This window comes from Stylophora pistillata, chromosome 1 (assembly GCF_964205215.1).
Source record: "Stylophora pistillata chromosome 1, jaStyPist1.2, whole genome shotgun sequence".
Classification (NCBI taxonomy): domain Eukaryota; kingdom Metazoa; phylum Cnidaria; class Anthozoa; order Scleractinia; family Pocilloporidae; genus Stylophora; species Stylophora pistillata.
In genome coordinates, this window is record NC_142519.1 from 39,386,613 (window position 1) to 39,411,103 (window position 24,491).

General features: G+C 38.1%; 3 protein-coding genes across 3 annotated transcripts; 2 read left to right on the top strand and 1 right to left on the bottom strand.

Annotated features, from left to right (window-relative positions):
- The first annotated feature begins 7,065 nt into the window (after nt 1-7,065).
- On the top strand, nt 7,066-9,135 carry LOC148742456 (uncharacterized). Its single transcript, XM_088755881.1, has 2 exons — nt 7,066-7,300; nt 7,665-9,135. The coding sequence occupies exons 1-2, from the start codon at nt 7,187-7,189 to the stop codon at nt 8,691-8,693; spliced, it is 1,143 nt and encodes a 380-aa protein (XP_088612007.1). The 5' UTR covers nt 7,066-7,186; the 3' UTR covers nt 8,694-9,135.
- On the bottom strand, nt 8,964-11,112 carry LOC148742457 (uncharacterized). Its single transcript, XM_088755909.1, has 2 exons — nt 10,767-11,112; nt 8,964-10,627 (listed from the first exon to the last, which is right to left on the bottom strand). The coding sequence occupies exons 1-2, from the start codon at nt 10,996-10,998 to the stop codon at nt 9,966-9,968; spliced, it is 894 nt and encodes a 297-aa protein (XP_088612035.1). The 5' UTR covers nt 10,999-11,112; the 3' UTR covers nt 8,964-9,965.
- A 6,362-nt stretch (nt 11,113-17,474) lies between these two features.
- LOC148742458 (uncharacterized) lies at nt 17,475-21,041 on the top strand. Its single transcript, XM_088756216.1, has 2 exons — nt 17,475-17,834; nt 20,954-21,041. The coding sequence occupies exons 1-2, from the start codon at nt 17,493-17,495 to the stop codon at nt 21,020-21,022; spliced, it is 411 nt and encodes a 136-aa protein (XP_088612342.1). The 5' UTR covers nt 17,475-17,492; the 3' UTR covers nt 21,023-21,041.
- The last annotated feature ends 3,450 nt before the right edge of the window (nt 21,042-24,491 follow it).

The window sequence follows — 24,491 nt, forward strand, 5'->3', positions numbered from 1 at the left end:
GCAGAACTTACTTAATATATTGTGCATTGTATGATCGGGTGTCATCCATGGTCATTCACTTGAAATTTCTTTTGCACGTAGCGGTGCCAATTGGGTCCAATCGACGTGCATCAGCGACAGAGTTGGAAAGCTTTGCTTTCCTTTAATAGCTATAATTAGCGACCAGAGCTTACTTATGGGATGGATTGTGTGATTGGATGCCATTCATGATCATTGGCTTGAGATTTCTTTGGCACGTAATGGTCCAATCGACGTCCATCAACGACAGAGTTGGAAAGCTGTGCTTTCCTATAGTAGTTATGATAGGCGAGAAAACCTTATCTTTTTGCGGATAATTACCCCAGGGAAAGAGAGAAGTTTTAATTCTTTTTTTAGATGATAACACGCGTGAGGACAAAGACAGCGCGGTACAAACTTCCTCGTATAAAGCCAGAAAAATTTCGAAGGGAACGATCTAAATAATCTACAAGCTGTAGGCTATGCCCAGTTCATTAAGATATTAAATTGAGTTTGTGTTCGTTTCAGGTTTCATGTTTTTTCCATCTTAAATCTTGTACTGAATTGAAAAGAAGCTACTAGTACTCCGCTCTGGTATGGTGACCCAAACTAAGATGCAAAGTAGATTGAGCTAATTAGCGAAGCATTGTTTCGCTCTTGGAACATAATCAGACGTTTAGGTAATTTAGGTAAGCAAAAATTTCCCACCTGGGGCCAGCTGCATTAGGATTCTTTTTTGTTGCCAAAAAATCGATTATCTGTTTAGTGAGACAAGAGCGCCAGGCGCATTATTCTCACATATTTTCAACTTGGTAGTCCTATCAAGTGGTTGCGGCGTTTCGAAGAGGAAAGTTCAAGTCCGTTTTTTCCTTGATGCCATGCGGAATTTCTTTAATGCTATGCGGACCATAAAAACTAGGAATTGTCCTTTTTACAGTTGTGGGCTTGGTGGCCAAGCTTTTGGACAGGAGTGAGGCTAAGGGTGACCTTGTTATAATACGGATGTTGCTGCTTTTCAAATGCAAATTTCTTTGTTATCATGCTAATTAGATACTGGTCTCTATCACAACAATGTCACCCTCAGCCTCACTTCAAATCAAAGGCATGGCAACTAAGTACACAACTGTAAAATGGTCTATTAAGAGATTAACCCTGATTTTTTGATATGCAATATCCGTTTTCGTATTTTTTGTAAGAATGAGAGGACCTTTTGTCGAAGGTGCAAATCCTCATGAATCGCACTGCATTCTCTGTTTCATATTTTTACTATTCCGTGCCTCTACCTGTCTGAAAACTACACCTAATTATTCTCTTAGATAGGACTTTCAAGGAGTGCATAAAAACTCCCGCTATTTATCCGAAGATTGCTTTGGAAGCTGAACGGTTTTTGATTTGGGAAGTTATATGCTCGCGCCAAGTCGTTTACATAGCCTTAAAGTTAAACGTTCGGAGAAACTGAAATAGATTTGATTAAACATTGTTAATCTCCGACTTGATATAAGCAGCAATGAGCACAATTATTGCAGAAAAGCACTGCTTTCCACTTCCTTTGTTGATGCATTTCATTAAGCCAAATTTGTGTCACATCAATAAATATATTCCATGTTGCCATGCATTTGCTAGATCACATAAGGCGGTGAAAACAAAAAAGTTGTAGAGGATGCGTGGCCGAATAAGTCACTGATGTTGTTATCACATTTTGCCTTCTTCTATGATCTCTTACTTAACAGACACGGGCTTAAGTGAAATCTGTTCTTTCAGTATGTAATAAAAAGCAAGTTGTTTGTTTGTGGTGACGCCATCTACGCCTCAGTCCTCTAATAAGTCATTAGTTACAACCAATGAACATGCAGGAGGTCAATCTGATATGATGATACTATTATCAACTGGCTAAGGCTATTTTCTTTGTGATGAATGTTTCCGGCTTTGTGCTAAGAAAGTTCTACCACAATGCCTTTGATCACAGACTCTTCTCAGAAATAAAACGAATTTCCTGTTATCTCAGGAGATGTGAGAGATCAGCTGCTTTGAAATGAGTAAGGTCACCCTGCAAAATAAAGCATAGTTTCCAACTTATGAGGTACCAGAGAATATCGCGGGACCAACGCCCCTTGTGTAAGCTTTTTAATTAGGAGCTCTTATCGAAGACACTAGCTGACAGCAAGGAAAGCTATGCTTTGACCTAAATTTCAGCGAATCAGTAGGTTCTTGTGACCGTGGCGTCAGTAAAGTTGCGAGAAGAGAGAGATTTTACATGCAACGGGCGCGCATAAAAGTTTTGAGAGTCTCCATGGGGACTCCTACGGCCATTAGCATTTCGGTCACGAGAGTGCGGAGTTATCCGATATGCTAATTCCACATGCGGCAGCTTTTACGCGAATGAGAATAGACCACTTATTTTAGTCTATAACTATCAAGGCTATGCTACGTCTGTCAAAGTTGGAGTACTCTTTTTGGTGCTAGTGGACATGTATAGCACTTGGCGGTACATGTAAGTAGAAACATACGCACGCTCATGTACACAAAGAGACAAACGAAATTTTGCACAGACGCTCTCTGCACAACGCTTATGCTGAATAATCGTTTTTTTTTAAAATCTACAATTTATCAAGTTTCATGAAAATTCCAAGCTTGTATCACTATATACTATTATTATTTTGTCTCAGACCCAAGGTATAAGAAAAAGATAAAAGAGCAACTAATTCAAGATAACTTGAAACTCATCACAAGACACCATTCGTGTCTTAATTTTGAGTATCAAGTGCTTTTCATGTTGGTGGAACCTTCGTTAATCATTGCATACTCTCGTTCGTTCGCTGATAAACGAATACAAGGACAAAAATAACGGACGCATTAGAATTAATGTCATTTCCTTTTCTCCTTTTTTGTGAGCTTATTTCGTTTAAAGTTAGTTTTATTTAAAACTGTGCGATAATTCACCACGTTCGTTTAAGGCAGCGAGAAGCAGAAGATTATAAACTGTATTCTCTTAGTGAGAAACCTTTAGTAACGTTCAGTTAGAAACTGTTAGTGAGAAAGTGAAGAAGGGCCTGTTCACATGGAGATGGGGGCCCCAGGTACGTGAGGTAGCCTGCCTGAGTGGGGTAACCCGCCTAAGTGGGATGACCCGCCTAAGCGGTAGCCCGGTCTGCCAGGTAGGGTAACCCTGTCAGCCAGGGTGAGAATCTACCGTGTAAACGCCTCAAGGTGGGTGTAATAATAGGCATTGTTTAGCAGTAGCCTGGTTTGAGTGTTTAAACTTAAGGGGTGGACGTTTGTAATAACGGGTCAGTTGATGTAACACTTGGTGGCAGATATTAAAACGATTCCTTCGTAACTAAACAGTGGGGTAGCCAGCCTAACTGAGGTCACGTTCGTGGCAAAAAGCTCAAAAACGAAACAAGCATGTTTTAAAACTTTGATATTTCCTAGCTGTCCTATACAGGACTAAAACGTTAAAAAACACCAAATTTTACGTTCTCTTACCAATGAAACCTCTAAAGTTATCTACTTACATCCTTACCTTCAACTCGACACTGTGCGCATTCATATCTTATTACACGAGTCGGGCAGTCAGAAGGCCAATAACTAAATTCAACCAATCAAAATGCTCTATTGCCGGTCAATATTCGCTCAGTATTGGACCGGGCACTATCCCGAATAGTCTCGAATGATACCGCACTTGTGTCCCTTTGAACTTCAGTCGTGTAATAAATCTCTTATCAACCAAGCTTGCTCGGGACCGTAGTGGAAGAATATCGGTCCTCGGTCTTTTTTGTACGGACCGAGCGCAGCGAGGTCCATACTGTCAAGACCAGAATTACTCTTGCTGCTCTCTTTTGTAGTCTAAAAATGTTGTCTTGATTAGCCTTGTTTGTAGATGATCAGACACTTGATCCATATTAAAGAGTGGGTTTGATTACTGCGATAGAGTACGTTTTCCGCTGTGGACGAGTTAAAAGGGGGCTGAGTTGCTTTAGAAGCCAAATTTTTTTAGATAACTTTTTACATAAAGTACCAGTAAGTGCATCAGAGTTCAAATCCTTGTCAATTTCAACACCCAGGAGTTTATGGGTCCTAACTTGCTCCATCTCGGTATAATTTTTGTGGATATCAGGACTTCCTTCTGCTATCTACGCATTTTAGCACATCCACAAGGAGTTTGCGCACCACAAATGCTGTGTAACTATTATTATTATGCCCGACCGCCTCCTTAAACGCTTGCCAGTCGATAACATGGATTTGTTTTGTTTCACTGAGGTACATTTTTTTCTTCTAGCTCAATTTCCAATGTTTTCTTTTTCCTCTGAGATATACTTTTCCATTAATGATTTCTCATTACTCCAGGTTGTACTATATGAAAGGGTTGCGTCATCCGCGCAAATATCAAAGTTAGAAAGTTAGAATTGCTAACATAGAGTTGCAAGTCATTAACAAAAAGCAAGAACAATATAGGTCCAACAATTGAACCCTGGGGTACTCCTTGTTTAACTGACATAAGAGAGGAAATAGTGCTATTAACCTCAACAGACTGTCTCAGATACGATTCAAACCACTTGACAGTTCGAACAGTTCGGCTGTATATTCCAATCTTATCTAATGGAACTTTATGGCTTACCAGGTCAAAGACCTTTTTTAATTCAATGAAAGATAAGGCCTGATACTTTATCACCATCCACGTCAAACAGAGATTTGTCAGTGAGCTTGATGAGAGCAGTCTCCGTCGGGTGATTTGGTCGGAATCCTGGTTGCACTCGGAAAATCAAGCTATTATCTTGTAAGTAAGCAAGTAAAGAGTTTGCAGCGTGCATTTCGATAACTGTATAAATAACTGAAAGGACCAAGATTGGCATGTAATCGTTGCAATCACCCCGAGGTCCACCTTTATACTTAGGCCCTTCGTGCAAAGATAAAAAAGCGACAACAACAACAACAACAACAAACAAAAGAGAAAATAGGGAAAAAGGCGATTCGAGGAGTCCGGCAACGGCGTGAGCGCGTGCGTTGGTGCCAGGATCAAACTCAACTGATGCATGCTTGCGTATGCTGCATTTCCTCCTTCCGTTCCGTTTGTTGTAAAAAATCAAATAGCGAAAAAACAAACTAGAGTCCAAACTCCGTAGAAGGTATATAATTAAAATGATCACAACATATATGTATATGTGCACGATCCTTCGCAGTAAAACACTATTTGAGCAATAGTGAAAATCAGACCTGAGAAAAAATTTCAGGCCTGTACGGGATTCGAACCACTGACCTCTGCGATACTAGTGCAGCGCTCTACCAATTGAGCTAACAATCCAACTGGGAGCAGGCCATCAAATTAATTCGACATAAACCCGTAGATGATAAATCAAACAACAACAAACATATGAAACATATGTATGAACTGATCACAACACTCGGTTTGAATAAAACCCTTTCACTTCGTAAAAATTCCGAACTCATGGATTTAAAATAAACGCGAGTTAAAACTCAAAGACAGCAACAACCGAACGTAGACTCATTGACTCGTCTCAACTCTCAGCTAGATAAACTGCTGCCGCGTACGCAACTTCTGACCCATCTCCAAAACCGTGTAATTGAATATAAATTACGCTCTCGTCTGAAAGATAACATCTTTGGATCTGGATACATTCGGCCTTTGACAGATCCGATAACCATTGCGAGTACCTCAAAAAAGGTCCCTCATCGAGAGGGGCATCCCATCCTATTCTTTTCCTGAAGTCATTTGTGGTAATCTTTACATCTACATTTAGTTAAAGAGATACATCTGTTTTTAGACAGATAGAAAATATTCCATTCCTCTAACATATTTCTGTTTTTCTCTTCAAATAGTTTGGGATTGCAGCAATAAGTTGAAAATATTTTAAATAGTTTTGTTCAACATTATATTTCCTTTTCAAATTTTCTTGAGATAAGAACTTACCGTCTTTATCTAGTAAGTCCTATATGAAATAAATTCCTTTTTCAAACAAATATTTCCATGAAATAGATTTGCTCTCTATTGTAATTTCTTTATTGTCCCAAAGAATAAATTCACTAATGTACACATCAGGATAACCACTGCGTAATTCCTTGAAATAGTCTAGCATTTCGCTATAAAAAAAGTGGCATTTTCTTGTCAAAGTGCTTAGAGTTGTAATTACATTTCAGTAGGAAAGATAATCCTCCATATTTATTAAAATAACTATTAGGAATAGCTTGCCAGGTCTCATTTGTGAAATTTGGAAACCTGCCTAACCAGCTCAAGTATAGTAATTTTACCACAGTGTGGACATTTAATTTGGGAAGTTCACACCACCATGAGAGAGAATGGCTGACATATTACTGCTCTTTTTACTTCATTATGTTTTTTATTTTTCCACAAGAATGCCTCAGCTGCAACTAAATTAATTGGCAAAATTGGGTTCTCCACTAATTTCTTTCCATTAGTACTAATGACAACATTATCTGTGTTTATCTCTGACAATAGTGTTTTCTTTATTATTGTCCTTCAACATCCTGACTAAAAAAAGATCATGCTTCCTCTACATTTTTTTATTTGAGCTTACTAAATGTACCTTTCAAACAGCCTGAGGAAAAACATGTATGACTTCAACATACTTTCTCCCCAATTCTCTAAATGTGAAAGTTAAGTAATAATGGGGGTATTAGTTTCTAAAGAAACTATGATGCTGCGTCAGTGGGGGTTGCCAAGGTAATTTGGTTTTATCAACTAAGTTGAAATTGTAAATTGGCCACTGTGAAAGAGATAAAAAAGCTAACGTTTGGAGCGTTAGCCATTCATCAGAGCAAATGGAGGAATTGTGGGTTCTGTGTGTGTTTATGTGCAGAAAGTGGAGTTACGCTATTGGTGGGAACATGATGACGAGAAAAGCAAGAATGAATTAATGGAATGGAAAATGTTCGTTGATAATATTTCAACTGAAGCATCAGTACCTTTTCAGTAGAGTTATTCCAGTCCTAATTAATCAGACCTGACCTTGATTTACATTTGTGTGAGACATTTAAAGTATACTCGTACCCTACATTAACAACAAAAGAAAATGATTTTCACTTAAACCATAGTTAGTAGAGGGGAACTGGTTATGAAACCCGGCAAACTTCAGAAGGTCGGTCTATTGTTTCGCTTTTGAGGTTGAACGGGTCCATCACGTGATCGTGACCCTGCACATCATAAAGCAATATGGCGGACGAGACAGACGGGCTGTTCATGTTTGGTGATGATTTAGAAGCTATTTTGGATGTTTTAGAAGAAGATGAGAGAATACAAGATGACTTCACGGAAGCAGTGAACCTAGTAAGTGTTGAAGATTTTATTTTTGACTCGAATTATCGACAAATACACTCGAAAGTGTTCAAAATGTTTCTTTAAACAGTCACGACTTTCTTCTATTTTGCATTTATACAGCCAGTAAAAATAGCATGAAATGTGTAGGCTTTTTGCAGAATTTTGATCTCAGTACATTTATCAATTATTTAAAAAGTAAATTGGATTCAAAAACAAAGAAAAATGACCATAAAGATCTCAAAACCATGAACGATGTTTCCCTATAATCCACCCTTTGCTACAACAATTTCTTGCCTAGACTTTGCTAACTCCGAACTTTCTACATTATTACATGTTATGTATTCAGTGTATTCATTATTATCCCCCTTTTTAGGCCCAGAATTATCATATCGTTTGTGAATGTGGGAAAAGCTACAAAACCAAAGCTGGATATGATAGACACAGGACCGCAAAACATGGGAACACCGAAAGTGAGTCCGCTACACTGTTCACAACCAGCCTTCTCGCCGAGATGGTGAACAGGGCTGTACAGAGTATTAAAGAAAGGAAGGTGTTCAATTTAAGCATTAAGAATGAGCTGACTGTATTGATATTTGAATTAGAGGAAAGATCTGATGAATTCTTTTATCTCAAAACAATCTATGAATCACTAAGAAAGAAAGGAGATGTTGAAAAGTTTTATTCTAATTTTTATGGAACTGTTGCATTGAATGCCACCAAGTACTTCAAAGGACTCACACGAAATGCAGCAACATTGTTGGCAACCAAGGTGGCAGACACTATGATAGCAAACTCAAAAAAACAGAAGTTATCTTCTGTAAGCAATGAGTCCATCCATGAATTGACAAACAAACAAAAGGCTGGGCCACAATATGTGAGCGGTTATGTATTGCAAAACTCGCACAAGAAATATTGTAAAGTTAACTCTATTGAAAGCCAACAAGCGATGACCATCCTTAAGGCTGGAAAACTGGACAACATGAACTTGAACACACAGAAACAAGGACTGATTTCAAGCTTGAACAGAGGGGGGCTCTGGACAGTTACATTGCCAGCTTTTAAGATCTTTTTGAAGACTGATGAATATTTCAGGCAATCAACTTCAAAAGCTGGTTTACAGAGAATTGACATTGTTGGAATTACCAAAAACTCAACTACAGACAGTGATGTCTTGGCCAACTATCAACTAATTGTATCCAAAGCAGACTGTGATTCATACAGTCATGTCCAAAAAGATGTTTTGCACAACATTGTAAGCTTATATATCAGAGTAAGGTCATTCTCCTATGCTAAAGATATTGTTCAAAAATATAAAATCAAGGCAAAACAAAGGAAAAGCAAGTCTCTACGAAAGGAAATAAGTAGAAGTTGCAAAGAAAATGAAGAGGAAAGACAGGAGTAATAAGAAAAGACTGCATTATTTATTCTACAGATTGTCCAATTTTTCCTAATTTTGCCCATAGTTATGTTTGCTAAACTTTATCCCAAAATGGCGACAATTTTGCTATTCTTTTGGGTCAATGTTAATTGGCCCTTGTCTCGTTTTAGGTTAAATATTCTTTTGAATTCTGCATAATTATGTGAACGTGGCCAAGCGGGCTAATTAATAGGCATATAAAAGAATAATAACAATTTTTGCCATTTTGGTGTATAGCAGTTGTGAAAACGAGACTGTTTTTAGCATATTTATTTTGATAAAAATGTAATTTATCTTTTTGTACATTGCAATTAGAGCTTTGAAGGGAAATGTTTTCTGCCAAATATGGTTTAAATGGACCTATTAAGCGAATTTAGTCAACTGGTGAGGTTCCTCCTGCGTGCACAGTAAAGAGGTGCAGAAACAATTAGTGCAAACGTCTCTCAGTATCATACCTCCACTATCATTGTTTTAATTATAGTGAAAAAATGACAAAATAATTAAAGAATATTTCAGCACAGTTCGTAACATTTCTTACCAAAGCTTAACATTTTAAATCACAGAAATGTTCATAATGTGTTCCTGTCATTTTCTATGTTGACTTATTGTCTGTATTGAATTATCTTAACTTCATATCTTACTAATCTTAGGTACTTACACATAACAATTTTTAAAACATTTCAACCAAAGTTCATTGGTGGTCATAACAAACTACAAGCAAATTAAAAAACATGGAATCTACAAAGTCTTAAGAGGGAATGACTGTACTTGTTCATAAGTGTGTTAATTAATCTCCTGGCCCCGGTTCTTCGGAAGATGGTTAAGTTTAACTCAGGGTTAAGCCAGATTTCGGTAATCCTTTAGACGTCTTTGGCTAGGAAGTATCAACACTTTACTGTTACGCAGTTCTTCGTAGCATGACGGTGACTTTGCTGCAAGGGATAGGCAGAAACGAATAATCATTAGATGATACCTTACACCTTTGGAGCTACTAGGAAATAATTTCTTTTGCTGCTCCCAAAAGAGTTTCATGAATGGGGTAATTTCTGCATCATTAGCTGAATTAAGAATCTTGGAAAAGTCATTACTTAATTCATGATCTACTTCAATGTTAGTTTTCTCAAGTTCTACACACATCTCATTCAGCTGTCTCTCAAGTTCTGCACATCTCAATCGTTGCCCCTGCAGAGTGAGTTTGATTCTTTCTGGGTCAGTCTTAGATATTGGAGCATTAACATGAGCAGGTCTTGACTGCCGTCATTCTTTGGCTTTTCGACAACTACTTGTAGAGAATAAGTATTCTTGACAAGATTCACATACAGAGTTATCACAAAAAAGCAAACAGTCCTTCGCTCTCCAATAACCCTTGTGTGGGAACTGCTCATTATTATCCAAATCCAAATCTGGATTCAATGGAACGACATGATGGTAAAGTTTACTTGTCATCTCAGAAGGATTCACTCCATCACAGACTGTATATGCTTCCAACTCTTTAACAAGCATAGACAGTGTTACATTTTGCATTGAACGACGGTATTTCAAGTACAGTTCATGGACATCCACAAGAAATGACCCAAACATTTTCACCGTAAACCCAAGACTATTTTCAATGCAAATCTCTAGTTTTGGCAGAAGAAATTGCTCTAGTTCTTTACGAATAACAAGTCGATCAGAAAATGTCTTGTAGCTCCATTCATTCAAGCTTTTTAAAGACTTCATTTTTTGACAAAGTTCACTGAATGTCTTGTAGTACACACTTCTACTTCTGCTGCTACATGTACTGATACTCGAGTTGTTCAAAGGCACTGATCGAGCCGGTCTTGCCGCTGGTTTGTCCGTTTCGTGACTCTTTTTGGGCATATTCAATGTCGGTAATGCACCAAATCGCGGCTTTTTCTTGGTCATTTTCGCAGAGGTAACTATAAGTAGAAAAATAAGGCCCTATTAAGACAGGGATTCTTTCTAATTTTAAGTTCAAGCAAACCAAAATCAGAGGACACGTGCACTGCAGTGTGGTGAAAAAGCAAAAGTCAAACGACTTATACGTATCATACTTACATATTTCAATATCTTCAGGAGCAAAATGCTTCTCACATGTGTAGACTCGGTCATACTTTATTAGTTCTCTGAAATTCCGGTCCATTTCTCTTGTCTTCTTGATCTCTCCGAGCCACTCTTCCCTCCATTTTTCATGCGCTTCGTCTTTCGCCAATGGCAACTTCCAAATGCCAATTCCTTTTGTCTTTCGGCAAGATCCACAGCCAAATACTGCACAATTCTCTCCAGGCATAATTCTTCTTTACATTTGTTATCTTTGCATATTAAAAGGACAGACATAAGTAGCAGGAAACTAGTAAATAGAGCACGTCCCACGTCTTGATTACAATGGAGACGCCATTTTGTTTAGCTGCGTGCAGGGTCGTGATCACGTGACGACGCAAAAACCATAACAGAGAGTTGTTTCTCTGAAGTTTGCCGGGTTTCATAGCCAGTTCCCCTCTACCAACTATGCTTAAACAGTATACTTAAAGTGTACTTCAAAAATGGTACTGCAGTTGTACTTATTGCAGTATAACTATTATTGATGCAGAGTGCAGTATGCTTGTAGTATACTTGAAGTTATACTTCAAGGTTATCTTTTATGGTAAGGATGCGGTCGAAATTTTCCTTCTGTGACGTTTGTAGTGCTGACTGTCGATCAATAAGTTGGGCGCGGTAGTGACCCACTTGAACGACAGAAACAGTGTGGCCACGTTTTTCGAAAAAGTGGCACAGTGACCTTGATTTCTCGACAAAATCAGTCAACACTACAGAAACGACTAAGTCTTAGAAACTGAGAAAAGGGAATGGAATTCTTGAAATAAGGTGGATGCAAAGATACATGCTAACCGCCTCCCGGTTAGCTCAATGGATAGAGAGCTGGACTGTTGTGCGGGAGGTCGAAGGTTCCAGCCCCGGCTGGACCAATACTCAGGGTCTTAAAATAATTGAGAAGAATATGCTGCCTCTCTATAACATCAAGAAATGTCTAGATATTCTAGTCTTCTCGGATAGGGACGAATAAATGGAGGTCCCGTCTCCTGCAGGGTTAGGGGCAGGAGACGTTAATTTCCCACGCACGAGATTACTGCGTGATGGATGTCCTCTCCTGGGGTGGAATGGGTGGTTAACAGGACCCACGTTGATACCAGTGTTTAACACACTGAAGGGGCTATCCTGTATAAATATAGATGTCTACAGCAAGTAACTATGTGAGTCTAGGTTTTTAATACACACTAGTGCATAAATCGTTGCCCAAAGAGTTGAACTAAGGGAAACCAAAAACAAATCCAATGGGACACCGGATTACAAGTCCAGCACCCTAACCACTCGGCCACGTTGCCTCCGGAGAGTAAAAGAATGAATTACCTACACTTAAAGAAATTCTTTGTTAACTACCATGCTATCATGACAGTAGGAGAACTGCAAGCCGAGTCAATGCGTCGGCTTGGGTTGTTATGTTTGTAAATGTTAGGTGAAAAGTAATACAAGAGGTTCTAGGAGTGGTAACGATGAGATTTTTTACAGTGGCGGCAACTCTTTTTCAGCTATGAGTTCGTTAATCGTATTTTTGACATGTTTTGATTAATGGAGGTGAGATCTTTGTCAACCTTTCGAAAACAAGAGCTGTCAGAAAGTTACCGCAAAGCTTCTTTTTGGTAGAGGTCGGTCCGCCAAACAACTACCGCGCCGCCCTTGTCGGCCGCTTTGATAACAATGTCTGCGTTTTTTTAGGCTTTTTAGTGCTGGCCACCCTTTAGAGGAAAGATTGGGAAATCTAGTGCTACGATTGAATTTAAGTTTGTTGATAACGTGGCGACCGAAAAGGCCCTGAAAAGCCCCTATGGGGGAGTGATCAATTATTATTATGATTAATATGATGATGGTGATGATGATGATTATTATATTTGTTATTACCATGATTATTATGACTATTATTATCACTATTATCATTCCTTGAACTTCCTAATAGCGGAAACGTGGTCGGAACGTTTTCAAATACTAACCTTCTTTCAAAATCAATCGTCTTTAAAACACTTTACCGACGAGGTACTACTTTTCTTTTTTTCTCTATTTATGCGGTCTTGTTGCAGTCGAGAGAGAGAAGGAGATAATCGAAGAGGATCGCCAACTTCGGAGAGTATGGAGGAACGTCACTTGGTGAGTCTCGCCTCCATTTCATACTTTGTCTCGACAAAAAGAAAAATAGATACTGCTTTGCAGAGGTTTCAACGCTTTTAGTAAACCCAAAACGAAAGATATTAAAACACCCAATTAGAAGTGAGAAAAATATTTTGAAGTTGTCGATGAGGATTCTGTCTACTGATAAACGACGGCATCAATGAGCTCTGTTGCTCTGTTTTTTCCTTTGCATCTTGTTTGTTAAGAAGGTGTCACAAGTTCTACAGACAAATTACAGAGCGTAGTAAAGCAGTACCCTTAGTATCACTTATTATTATTATTATTATTATTATTATTATTATTATTATTATTATTTCTTTTACTATGAGGTTTTTCCCTTTGCCGTAAGTCTTTTTCTTTTACCGCGAGGTTATTTCTTCAGCCGTGAGGCTATTTCTTGTGCCGCGAGATTATTTCTTTTGCTGAGGGATTATTTCTTTTGCCTCGAGATCATTTCTATTGCCGCAAGATTATTTCTCTTGCAGCGAGGTTATTTCTTTCGCCACGAGATTATTTCTTTTGTTACGAGACTATTTCTTTTACCGCGAGACTGTTTCTATTGCCGCGAGACTATCTCTATTGCCGCGAGGCTATTTCTTTTGCCACAAGGTTATTTCTATTGCCGCCAGGTTATTTCTTTTGCCACGAGATTATTTCTTTCGCCGCGAGATTATTTCTTTTGCCGCGAGACGATTTCTATTGCCGCGAGGGTATTTCTTTTGCCGCGACATTATTTCTTTTGCTGCGAGACTATTTCTTTTGCTGCGAGTTTATTTCTTTTGCCGCGAGACTATTTATTTTGCAGCGAGACTATTTCTTTTTCCGGGAGGTTAATTCCTTTACCGCGAGATAATCTTTTGCGGCGAGGTTATTTCGTTTGCGGCGAGGTTATTTCTTTTGCCGCTCGGTTATTTTTATCGCCGCGAGGTTATTTCTTTTGCCGCGAGGTTTTTTCTTTTGCCGGCAGGTTATTTCTTTTGCTATAATGTAAACTCCGCCAACAAAGATGAAGTATATGTTTACGTTTACGTTGCGTACACCATTTGAATGAAAATAAAGCCTTGGAAAAGTCATACATTTCAATTAAAAAACCAGCGACAAATTCATGATGCGAAAAGGCCACAAAACTCAACTCAATTCCAAAGGAGAGTCCATGCTAATCCCAGTGTCACGTTCAAGGTCTCTGAACGTGAGTCGTTAATTGATCAGGTCACGCATGTCGCGCTGGAATATCCCAAAAATACAAAGGAGGAGAAAAAGAGATAACTGCCTCGAAATAATTTCAATATTGGATTTAGTTTGCAGCTATAGTTAGTTGGTAGAGGGGAGCTCAAGATGGCTGATCATGGACTTAGTTCTCTTGGTAAACTTTGTCTGAAGAAAAAGACTAAAATCTCGCTGTCTCGAACGACCAAAAAAAATTTCAAAAACCAAAAAGGTGACGGTGAAGGTTTTTCTTTCTTTCGGCTGTTCGCAACAGAAACGGATGTGATTTGTTTTACAACCGCATTTTCTTAAGAAAACTGTTAGGAAGACTGAAAAAACTGTTTTCTACTGTGGCCTATAGAAGACATGTCAAATTTTATGGAGCGATAGTAATAAAATATGGCGCGATGATTTAATTCATTATATAGCTGGCTGATAGAGCTGGCAGCGCCCACAAGCAAGATGAAGCGAAATCTTATGTTCTGATTGGCTACCCGAGCGGGCAAGACGAAGCGAATCGTATGTTCTGATTGGTTACCCGAGCGGGCAAGATGGGCCCATCTTACCTGCTCTGGACTTCCCGCTTTCAACCCGCGCAAGAGAAAAAGTGCGTGGAGCGGACTTACAAAGTTCGTAACTTTTGGATAATGTCGGCGACGAAGTCGCCATAAGCGGATGCTGCTATAAAGTCTGACTGACTGCATCAGTGATTTCAGGAGCTGGATGATATCGGACAATCTAATGCTAAATGACGACAAAACAGAGTTTCTTATACTAGGCAAAAAAACAACAGCTAGCCAAACAGCCAGCTTGCGAAAATTCGGAGAGTGTCATGAACGCATTCAAAAGAATTAACTTAGGATTATGTAATGCATTTTTTTACTCTCTTAGGATATGTCTAGTGTGTGGTATTTGTATCCGTCAAGTAATTCCTATTCTTTACTTATGTAATTAACCCTTATTCTAAATATTCAATAGTTTTCTTCCCTTTTTTTCTCGCACCTTGCATCCGTATTTAATGAAGGATTTGGCCACAGTTACGAAGAAATGAGGTGAAGGTTGGCATGTTACGAGCGAAGAGCGTGGATAATTTTGAGGGAACGAAGACTAGGCACAATATCATTTCTGACAAATTCATTCAGAGAAATCGTTCCACTTTACGGTAGGTAACCATTTGCCTGGGAACGGATGTGCAAAGAATCTACCAGACTGTGAGCTAAAGGAAGAAGAGACAGTAATTGATTCAACAACAAGTCTGAGCGAGTCAAGTTACGACAAGTTTGAGCGAGTCAAGTTACGACAAGTTTGAGTGAGTCAAGTTACGACAAGTTTGACTGAGTCAAGTTACGACAACTTTGACTGAGTCAAGTTACGACAACTCTGAGTGAGTCAAGTTACGACAAGTTTGAGTGAGTCAAGTTACGACAAGTTTGACTGAGCCAAGTTACGACAAGTTTGAGTGAGTCAAGTTACGACAAGTTTGAGTGAGTCAAGTTTCGACAAGTCTGAGTGAGTCAAGTTACGACAAGTCTGAGTGAGTCAAGTTACGACAAGTTTGACTGAGTCAAGTTACGACAAGTTTGAGTGAGTCAAGTTACGACAAATTTAGCTGAGTCAAGGGATCATTCACGGTTTCCGGGAAACGAGCCCAAAAGCACCTGATCAAAAACGACCACGATTCCTCGTTTTGCCAAGCTTCGACATACGAGCCTCGTTTTTCCAATCGAGCCTCGATTTTTCAATCGTGCCTCGATTTTGCAATCGAGCCTCGATTTTGCAATCGTGCCTCGATTTTCCAATCGAGCCTCGATTTTCCAATCGAGCCTCGATTTTCCAATCGAGCCTCGATTTTGCAATCGTGCCTCGATTTGGGAGGGAGCCTGGGGTGAGCGAGAGCGGTCATGTTCTGGAAAAATTGTCGAGTTTAATTTGTGAACTGGGGAAGTTTTCGAGGAAAGAAATAAAGAAAAAAGGGAGAAAGAAAGAAGGAGAGTAAGAAAGAGAAAAAGAATGAAACATCATATTCTGGTCGAACTGCAAATTTCCTAAAATTCCAGAGATTATGTGGTTCGCGCCATACGAAAAAGACAAGAAAGAAAAAAACAAGAAAATAACAAGATCAATGAGAGTTCTTATCAGTTAAAGAAAAAATTATAGTCTGCCTTTCGTAGACATTCCATCTTTTTTTAAAAAAAAAAAAAAAGCGAAAAGAATGCGAACGAGAAATAGCCCGGCATCGAAACTGGATTTTTGGGTGGTCACTAACACTTCGCCTTTTTTTTTCTTTTTTCCACAGTTTAGGTATATTTGAGTGATTCAGCTTTCTTTCAGTTTTCGTTCATCTTTCTTTCCTTCGTTTATCATTAACACAGTACGTTTCATTTTATAGTTTAACAACTAAAAGAAGTCGTGAAGCTCTATTTCATGCTATCATTATTATTATTTCTTTCGTGGCACAGATTAAAAACAACGTTGGGGTTTAGCTTTAATAGCATTAGTTAGTATAACGTAATGTGTTTGCAGATCTGTTTTCTTTTCTCCTAAATCTTTAGGTTATAGCAGCATCCTTTTCCGATCACGTGTCGCTAAAGTGCCTTCTACAAGAACCTTCTACAGTCCTCCAACCCACGGTAAGTTCTTCTACAAGCTCCAAGCAATCTTGGACGATCTTTGGTTGAAAATATTCAACATTATGATCATGGATGACTTTGACTCCAATATCAAAACAAGTATGGGGAAGCGCTTGTTAAAAGTGGCTAAACATTTTGGTTTAGAGAATGTGATTGAAGAACCGAGTGGGATTACGGAATCTTCAAACACAACCATAGACCTGATCTTTACATCCAACAAATCCAAGGTGAAACTTGCAAGCGGTCATGACCCAGGGATTTCTGATCTCCATCTTGAATATGCTTTGGTGAATTTGCGAAGGCAAAAGTCAAGTCCTGTGATTAAATAAGTGACTTCTTTTAAGAGCCTTAACTCTGACCATCTCAGACAGGACCTCGATACATCACCCTGAAGTATTTGTGGAACTTTTGATGATGTGGGTTATGTTGCTTGGGCCTGTGAGTATTTGTATAAATACATAATGAACGTTTAAATCCTGTAAAGTAAAGGTTCGCACCAATGGACTGAAGTGGATGAATAGCAATATCATCAAGGAGATGAATAGGAGATATGTCTTGTTAAGAAAAGTTCAAAGGAACCCAAGTGATACAGATGCATGGAAACGGTATAGCAAAAAACGTAATCTTGTAACTAAGATCACGAGAGAAGCTGAAGCTGAATATTGGAAAGTTAAATTTTAAAGTGCAAAGAGCTCAGGTGACTTTTGGAGGTTGGTACTTCGGTGAAATGCATGGCAAATCAAAAGGCAATGTGAGTGCAATTAAAAATGAGGATGGAATTATTACAATAAATTTTAAACACAAGGCTGACAGTTTCAATGACTTCTTCTCTAAAGTTGGTGAGAGGCTTGCAAATGATATTCTAACAGATACCAGTGGTAATGAACATCAGCACATTTACCAAATTACACCTACTATTGAGCCAGTACAACTTAACGTCCACAAGATTAAAAGGGTTATCGATAAAAGAGTTAAGCCTGGAAAAGAATGTGGCCCTTACAACATTACCTCAAGGGGACTCAAACTTGAAGGAGATGCTGTAGCAGTTGGCCTGTCTTATGTGATGGAAGTAAGTTTAAAATTCCCAATTTACCCTCCTCGATGGAAGCTGAGTAAAGGGAAAGCTGTAACCAAAAAGTTACATAGCTCTTAAAGAGGTGACTTTAGGCCTATTTCTCTATTGTTTATTCCTAGCAAAGTGTACGAGGGCATAACAGGAGATTCCATTGACTGCCATTTTAACAAGTCCAACAAAAGCCAGTGGATTTTTAAAACTGGCAGGTCAACAGAACTCTTAATGCTGCACCTGACTGAAGTTTGGAGACACGAACTGGATAAAAACAAAACTGTGGGGGTACTGTTTATAGACTTTAAAAAGGCATTTGATTACATTTGTCATAACACGATGGCCCTCAAACTCCAAGCCTTTAGATTATCAGGGAACCAAAACAATCTGATTGAAAATTACTTATCTGAGAGAAAACAGTTTGTTGAGGTTAAGGGGCAAAGATCTAATAAAGTGACCGTCAATTTTGGCGTACCCCAGGGACAGTACTTGGCCCCAGGCTTTTTAGTATTTACGTCGATGATCTGCCTGAAGTGCCTAGTTGTGGAAAGATGGAAATGTTTGCTGATGACACAACTCTATATTGTATAGGCAATTCCATTGATGATGTCAGCCTTAAGATCCAAACTTATTTAACTGATATAGCTAAGTGGTGTAACAGGAACGTTTAACAATTCATCCCGATAAAACTGAGGTTATGCTTCTTACCCGTAATGCTTTCATTGGTCCTTTAAGACCAGTCAAACTGGTTGGTCATGCCATTAACTTTGTCAACAAGTCATACTATCTTGGGTTTATGATTTACAAGAAGTTAAGCTTGGACCCCACATCAAAGATCTATCAATATCTATGGTCAAGAAGGTAAAGCAACTGCGCAGGTTCAAAAGCCCTCTCTCTCATATCTTGGAGTCCATATATTTTAAGGGAATTTTACCAAGCATCACTTATGGAATTTTTTGTATGGGGTAAGCAAAGTTATGTGTTTTAGAGAAAATTCACCTGAGGGCTGCCAAGGTTATCTTCAAACAACACGGAGGTACTAATTCCCAATCAGTGATACCGTCTTCTTAGAAATCCATAAGTTATTTCTATAAGATGAGGCTCCTTTCTCTGACACACAAAGCTTTTTATGGGATCAATCCTGAGCAGGTTGTAACAATTATTAGGAAAAGTCCAAATATACGAAATATGAGGGACAATTTAAAACTAACTCTGGAGCTACCAAACTCTAATGTTGGAAGACTGTCTTTTAGACATAGGTCTGCAATAGCGTGGAATTCTTTGCCTCGTTCAGTTAAGAACGTAAAGGATAATAAGAGATTTAAGAACAAACTCCGTTCTCTTTCAACAATTATTGAAAAGATATCTTTTAATCAAACTGCTCTAGTTGGCAACAAGGATTTGGTAAATTGTAAATATTTTTAGGAATTTTATCTTACTACCTCTATTGAAATTTATGCTAGGATTATAAACCAGTTTGAATCACTACTCACATTATAATTTATGCTAGGATTTTTCTACTTTTTTTTGTAATTACTTTACTTAAATAGAAGCTAGATTTGTCGCAGGTCCACATCAGCTTAATGCTGCCAGTAACCAACCTGCGTTACCAAATAAATTATCTATGTATGTATGTAGGTATGTATCAACTATTGTGTTTTCACACTTGTGTTCTCGTCTCTTGAGTATTAAGGCTCTAGAAGAATCCTTTTTCAATTTATTGATCTTGCAGCATGCCGCTAAATTGCCTTTTGTAATATTTGTTTCGCAAAACAGTATTTTATACACAAAGTTTTTGTCACTATCACCTAATGTTTTTTCTCACTTGAGTTCCTTTTCCTTGAGTCTTTAGGCTCTCGCAGAATCCTTCAGTTTCAATGTATTGATCTTGCAGCGTGCCGCTAAAGTGCCTTTTGTATGATTAATTTTTGTTGGAAAACAGTATTTTGAATGCACAAAGCCTTTGTTACTATGACCCATTGTGTTTTCTCACTTAAGTTCTTTTTCCTCGAGTCTTTAGGCTCTGGCAGAATTCTTTTTCAATTTATTGATTTTGCCACTAAAGAAGACAGTAATTTTAAATAAACAAATCTTTGAAATAGGTCGATCTGCGAACTTCCTTAGGTTATAGCAGCATCCTTTTCCGAGTTATTGATTTTGCAGCGTGTCGCTAAGTTCCTTTTGTAAGATTTGTTTTTGTAAAACAGTAGTTTTTAAAACAAAAAGCCTTTGTTACTATCAACTCGTGTGTTTCCACACTTCTGTTCTTTTCCCTTGAGTATTTAGGCTGTAGCAAAATCCTTTTCAATTTATTGATCTTGCAGCGTGCCGCTAAAGTGCCTTTTGTAAGATAAATTTGTGTTGGAAAACAGTATTTTTTAATACACAAAGCCTTTGTTACTATCACCTAGTGTGCTTTCTCACTTGAGTTCTTTTTCCTTGAGTCTTAATTAAGGCTCTTTCAGACTCCTTTTTCAATTTATTGATTTTGCCTCTAAAGGGCCTTTTGTAGCTTTTATTTTGGAAGACAGTATTTTTAAAATAAACGAATCTTTGTTTTAGCATCATTTCTTTTTTTGGGGCTTGAGTCCTAAGGCTCTTCCAGAACCCTTTATCAATTCGCACTTTGGCGGCATACTTTCAATTCTGTTTGCCGCTAAAGTGCCTTTTGTAATATTTATCTTTTCATTGTTAATTAATTAAAAGCTTTGTTGTTATTACTTTGTGTGTTTGGAGACTTATGTTAATAAAGACATGTCTGTTTCAATTCATTTTTTTAGCATCTTGTCACTACAGTGCCATTTTAGTCTCCCATTTCCCTCTTCAGTTTGAGGACTCCGTTTCTTTAGGAAAACTGAAGACTGACCTTATATTATCAGCATCTTTTTTTTGCTCGAGTCTCTAAGCACTAGCAGAATCCTTTCTTTTTTATTTAAAAGCTTGCCGCTAAAGCGCCTATTGTAATTGTTATCTTTTCAAAGCAGCATATTTTAATTAAAAGCTTTATTATTACTTGTTGTGTTTGCAGATCTACGATTATAAAGACAATTCTTTTTCAATTCATCGTTTTAGTATTGTGTCCCCAGTGCCTTTTTAACTTAAACAATTGTTTTCAAAATTAGGTTTTCTCTGGCAGGGGTACACACCCAAGAAGCAGAATCCGCGCGGGCCAATTTGAAGGCTCCAATTAAGGCACGGCGTGGCATAGCACGTGATGACCTTCAGTCGTACCTTGATGATAGGATGTGGAGGCAATGGCGAGGTCTAGATAATGTGATTGGTAATTTTTTGCCTGTTTTAGCCTCGCAATATAGTAACTACGTAATTTAGGTTAATTTAGTTTTTGAGGCCAGGAACAAGGCGATAAAGAGTACAGTGGAATTCCGATTTCTTAAACTTCTAATAAACATAAGAGCAAGTTAAATCAATCAAAGTCATCAAAGGCTGCGAAAAAATCGGACAAAGAATTCAGTGCAGTTCGCCATAGTTGAGACATGGCTGGATAGTAACTATCAGGACTTTGAACTTAAGCTTGAAGGCTATAATATTTTTCGGAAGGACAGATGTAATAGGCGGGGTGGTGGAGTGCTTATAGCTATCAAGAATCATATTTCTTGTATTCGCAGGACTGACCTGGAGGTTAATTTAGAGATGATAGCTCTTGAAATTCGTCCAAATCCTACTAGTTGTGTACTCCTTTCTGCATTTTATAGACCACCGGACGCAGATGAGTTATTTTTGTCACAATTCAGAGAGTTTTTGGATAAATATTCAGGAACTGGTCTTTCAAATCTTGTTGTAACTGGGGACTTTAATTTTCCACACATTGACTGGAATCTTGGATGCCCTATAAAGTCAGACCCTGGAATTGAGGATTTTTGTAGTATTTTGGATGATTTCTATTTGGTACAAAAGAACCTACATGCAACTCGAGATCTAAGAAATCCTGGACCTTCTGGCAATATTTTGGATCTGGTCCTAACCAATAATGACATCTTGGTTGAAGATGTAGCGGTGCATCCGCATGCATTTGACTCAGACCATCATCCCCTTACCTTCAAGTTGCGTACTGAGATGAGAAGGCCTAATAACATTCAGCGTAAGGTATATTGTTACAAAAAGGCTGATTTTAAAGGTTTGCAGGAGACCTTACAATCTATTCCCTGGAATCTAGTTACATGCGATAACTGTATCGATACAGGTCTGTTAAAGTTTCAGGATCTTCTGTTTTCTGCTGTCAATCAACATATACCCCGGATAACACTCAAGCGTCGCTCTAGGCCTCCTTGGATTTGCAATGATATAATGAAACTAATTAGGAAGAAGAGGAAATTATGGAAGCAAGTTAAATCTAATGGTTCACCGGACATATTCTTAAAATTCAAGGAGCTGAGAAAGAAAACAAAGAGACTTATTAATACAAGTTACTACAATTATCTTCAATCTCTGTCTGGAAAACTTCAGGACAACCCTAAACATTTCTGGAAATTTTACTCCGTTAAATCTAAAACTAAGAGAATTCCAGATACTGTAATTTATGATAATGTTTGTTCTACAGATGCGTCTTCCAAGGCGGAACTTTTTAATAAGTTCTTCCACTCAATTTATTCAAAGGATTCAGCTGATGTTAGCTGTCCGACTACAGATGTTGTGAATCCAAATTTGTTACTGAACGTTACAACTACACCATTTGAAGTGCAGGGAATTCTAAGTAGGCTCGACATCAATAAATCACCCGGTGTGGATAATATACCATCAAGAATTCTACAAATCTGTGCGAAGGAATTGTCGGTTCCCTTGTCGCACTTGTTTAACTTATCCCTAAGCTCAGGAGTCATGCCCACCTTGTGGAAATCCGCTAACATCACTCCTATACATAAGAACAATGATAAGGAATTCGTGGAAAATTACAGATCAATTTCCCTGTTACCTATTCCAGCTAAATGTTTAGAGCGTCTTGTGCATACTGCTGTTTACGCGCATATTTCGCCCTATTTATCTGAGTGGCAGCATGGATTTGTGAGGGGGAAATCTTGTGGGTCACAATTGGTTCTCACTCATTATCAGTGGGTCACAGCTTTGGATGAGGGACGACAGGTGGATGTTGCTTTCCTGGACTTCTCCAAGGCTTTCGACAGAGTGAATCATTCAATTTTACTGCGGAAGCTCTGTAATTTCGGAATTTCTGGCTCCCTACTACAGTGGTGTGAGAGTTACTTGAGTAATCGTTGGCAAAGAACTGTGTTGGATGGCGTCTCCTCCACTTGGTTAGAAGTTCCGTCCGGTGTCCCACAGGGCTCCATTCTGGGGCCGCTATTTTTTGTAGTTTTTGTGAATGACTTGCCCGATGTTGTTCTCCCTGGAAATACCATTGCGCTTTTTGCTGATGATTGTAAAACTTCAAGAGTCATTGATGATGTTAGTGATCAATTCTGTTTTCAACGGGACCTGGATAATCTTCATCATTGGAGTATTCGCAATGCCATGGCTTTTAATGTCAAAAAGTGCAAAGTTATGAGATTAACAAAGAAAAGGCAACCTTTAGTCTCTAATTATTCCTTGGACAATTCTCTCTTGGAAGAAGTTAGAGAATTCAAAGACTTGGGAGTTACAACTACTGACAATTTTATCTGGAACTCGCACATTGATATTATTGTGTCGAAAGCAAACAAAATGTTAGGGCTAATTAAAAGGACTTGTAGAGGTCTGGATGATACTACGACTCTGAGAACTCTTTACTGCGCGTTAGTTCGATCGAATGTTGAATACTGCTCTGCTGTATGGTCACCCTACACCAAAAGGAACATAGAAAAAGTTGAAAAAGTACAAAGAAGAGCAACCAAGTTCATTTTAAAGACTGAGGACAATTATGAGACTCGTTTAAAGAAGCTAAATTTGATGTCACTAGAAAATAGGAGATTTCTAGCTGATGTTACTTTTTTATATAAAGCTCTCAATGGAATAAGTAACATCAATATCGATTCATACGTAGATTTTTATTCTAATGCGGATCATTATTCATTTAGGAAATACGATGATTTATCTCTTAAGAAGAAATATGCAAGAACAAATCCACTTAAATATAGTTTTTTTCACAGGATAGTTGACTCCTGGAATCTTTTGCCCTACGATACTCGTAAGGCAGCAAGTGTTGATGTTTTCAAGCGGGGAGTCAAGAAATGTTTACTGGATCGTGCATTAAATTAGTTATTATTGTTGAACTATTGATTTTTTTTTTTGATTTTATACTTTACTTTGTAACTTATTTTAGTAGATATTCATTGGTGATCTGTTCTTTATGGGGTCCTGGACTCCTTTACAGATTATCCGTATGGCTATTTATATTAGTTTTGTTGTTATGTATTACTATTAATGCCATTAAATTGTAATAAATATAAATATAAATATAAATATAAATATAAAGAAACCACTTTCGGTAAAGTTATCGGGAGGCTCGAGAATTTGAAGGATCGGGGAATATACAAATGCCTCAGAAACTACTTTCAGAAAATTATACTACCTAATAAATTATAATCACCAAACTCAAACTCCTTGAAATTTGTTGTGATAGCAGGCTAGCTCGTGAATCGCGAGTGTGTGATTAATTTTTTAATTTTCATTTTTTTTTGTAACGCCTGTCTCATTGACTCCATTCCGACA